Raw genomic sequence first — 2,500 nt, forward strand, 5'->3', positions numbered from 1 at the left:
GCAACATCGACTAGTTTACCACCTTTGATCTGAAGCTTGCCATCAAGGAATGTGGAGGTGTGAAGGTTGGAAGACATCTTCAGTCCAGTGCGAGACACGTGGGCATCGACGAGCATAACGCCATCAATTTGAACTGCGGCCGAAGGATGGAGGTGTCCTTCAATGTTTATATTCTTGAGACTACGAGCCTTGAAGTTTCCATTCATCTTGAGTCCAAGGGTAGCTGTTCCCTTTGCAGTGAGGGTCACAGGTAAACCAGTCACAGTAGGAATGGTGTGGTGAGTGTCCATTAGCTGGTAAGATTTTGTGTAATCAACATCTCCCTGACGAGCCAGATTCATCAAGAATTCCAGTGGGTTAGAAGCACCGGATGTTTGGATGAGGTTTTCAAGTCCTAAGAAGTGGTGGTAATGAAGCTCATTGCCAAAAACTCGGAGGTAGTAGGATCCCTTCGGTTCATCCGTTATGTGGTCAAGGAAGCCTTCAAGCGTGGTGGCATCAGCGTCACTGTTCTGTCGCATATTCCTTAGGATGGTTTCAATGGTTTCCTCTGGGTAATATCCTCTAGGACCAAAGAAGCGTTCAATGTAAGCCTCAAAACCTTCGATTCTTCCACCAACCTCAAAGAAGTTGATAGACTGTCCAAAGAGGTCGAGGGTGAGGTTCAGCATTGCAGAACGTGGCAGGTAGGACTTGCTGGAGAAGATGACATTGCTTTCAACTGAAGCCCCAGTGTTGATTTCATTCATGAAGAAAGAGGATTCATAGTTGCGAGAAAACTTGAGGGCTTCGGTACTAAACTTTTTCTGGAGAAGTTCCTCGCCAATCATTTGACGAGCCCACTGTTTTTCTGGAGCAGCTGATTCCTGCATGTTGGTCATATGAGTCCAGATGAAGGAGCCCACCTGGTTGACACCTTCTGAAGTGAGGCGGTCCTTGATGGTATTGATAAGGTCTGGAGTAGGACAGGTCATGAGAGCAAGGTAGGCAGCAATGCGAACCTCTGTGTCCTGAGTTTCATCTTGGAAAGCAGCCAGAAGGTGAGATCGGTCATATTCACATGGAGTGTGCCTCCATGTGTCAATAGCAGCCACTCGCACTTCCATCTCATTATCTTCAGTATAGCATCGCCTTAGGACTGAGTTGGCATTAACCCATCGGCCAGCATTGCCAAGTGCCTTGAGAGCAACGAGTACCCTGACTTTCTCTTCTTCATTCACAGTGCGACAGCCAGATCCAAGTTGTGTTTCAATTCGACGAATTACTTGCTGGACACTGGAATCGGCACCACAGTCTTCATTGATTTTGCAGAAGGTGTTGATGAGAGCAGAAGTTCCCAACATTGCTTTTTGGCTTGGGTTGTTCTCGAGTAAAGGCTGTAAAAATATTAGATAATGTATAGGTAAAGTGGCAGAAAATATTTTCAATAAATGCCTTCTTAAAATGTGAATAAATGTCATTACGAGTATACATAAGCAACAATACATATAATATATACATAACTGTGATTATAGATTATATCAATACTAACAGCAAGAGCAGTAAACATTTCTGCTGTTGGGTTCTTGAAGAAAGCCAGTGAAGTGAAGAACACATCAGCCTCAGATTCTGTCATGTCCCCATTGAGGAACATGTCTCTGACCACACCAAAAGATGCAGCTGTTCCCACCAGTGGCATAGCGTCAACCAGGAACTTCCGTGTGTGAGTTTCTTTAGCATTGTTGTAAACAGTGTTGAGCTGAGGGTAATCCAGTTCCTTGAGTGATGACACGAGTTTGGCAAATAGTGAAGGAACCTCTGGAAGGATTTCATTGTTGGAAGCAATCTCCAGATTGCTCAAGATCTCCTCAACTGCTTCAAGCTGAGCTTCTGGTGCGAGTGTGTGCTCGAAAGCCAGTGTATTGCGCTTGAAGTCAAAGTCTGCAATGAGAACCATAATAGACATAAGAATGAGCAGTGTCGGTGTTCTTCATGTTTTGTGCAAGTCGATAGCAATGATGACCTGTAAAACAAATGGCACACAAAGATACACATACCTGTGATAGGAGTAAGTCGTTCCTGAGACATGAGAATCATGGTAGTCTTGGCAGTTGTAACAGCTCCTCCCTTTTCGCTGGAGAAGGGACGGAACACGTGGGTCTCCTCACATTCTGCCGTCTTCAGAAGGCCTTCCTCTACCCTTTGGTGACACTTGCTTGAGCTTTTAAAGATTGGGAGGCTCTGGACTGGAGAGTCACTGATGTATCCAGTTGAGGGGATGAAGGTCAGGTCAGGTCGCTGAGTACATGTGGCTAAGTCCTTGACCTTATCAATAGTGACAACGCTGCCCTCTACTGTAGCATTGTAGTGAGTCATGCAAACACCAGAGATGTCTGTCTCCTTAATGTCCTGGAAGGTAGGCAACAGAATGAGGAAAAGATTGGTCACTCGGTCAATCATTCAATCCTGATGCAAATCAGTGGAATCATACTGCAAGTAATCAATTATCATGGAATGTACC

The 2,500-nt window shown here is 45.1% G+C and overlaps 1 protein-coding gene across 1 annotated transcript in view; it reads right to left on the bottom strand.

The window, feature by feature from the left end:
• The window catches only part of LOC113813381 (uncharacterized), a 19,471-nt gene that overhangs the window by 14,843 nt on the left and 2,128 nt on the right, over positions 1–2,500 (bottom strand). Inside the window, exons 4-7 of the mRNA XM_070136179.1 lie at position 2,500; positions 2,037–2,388; positions 1,532–1,920; positions 1–1,376 (exon numbers count right to left, since the gene is read on the bottom strand). The exon at positions 1–1,376 is cut by the window's left edge and continues 668 nt beyond it; the exon at position 2,500 is cut by the window's right edge and continues 200 nt beyond it. Coding sequence (XP_069992280.1) covers positions 1–1,376; positions 1,532–1,920; positions 2,037–2,388; position 2,500 — 2,118 coding nt within the window. The remainder of the gene's footprint in view (positions 1,377–1,531; positions 1,921–2,036; positions 2,389–2,499) is intronic.

Source organism: Penaeus vannamei, chromosome 21 (genome assembly GCF_042767895.1).
Source record: "Penaeus vannamei isolate JL-2024 chromosome 21, ASM4276789v1, whole genome shotgun sequence".
Lineage (NCBI taxonomy): Eukaryota > Metazoa > Arthropoda > Malacostraca > Decapoda > Penaeidae > Penaeus > Penaeus vannamei.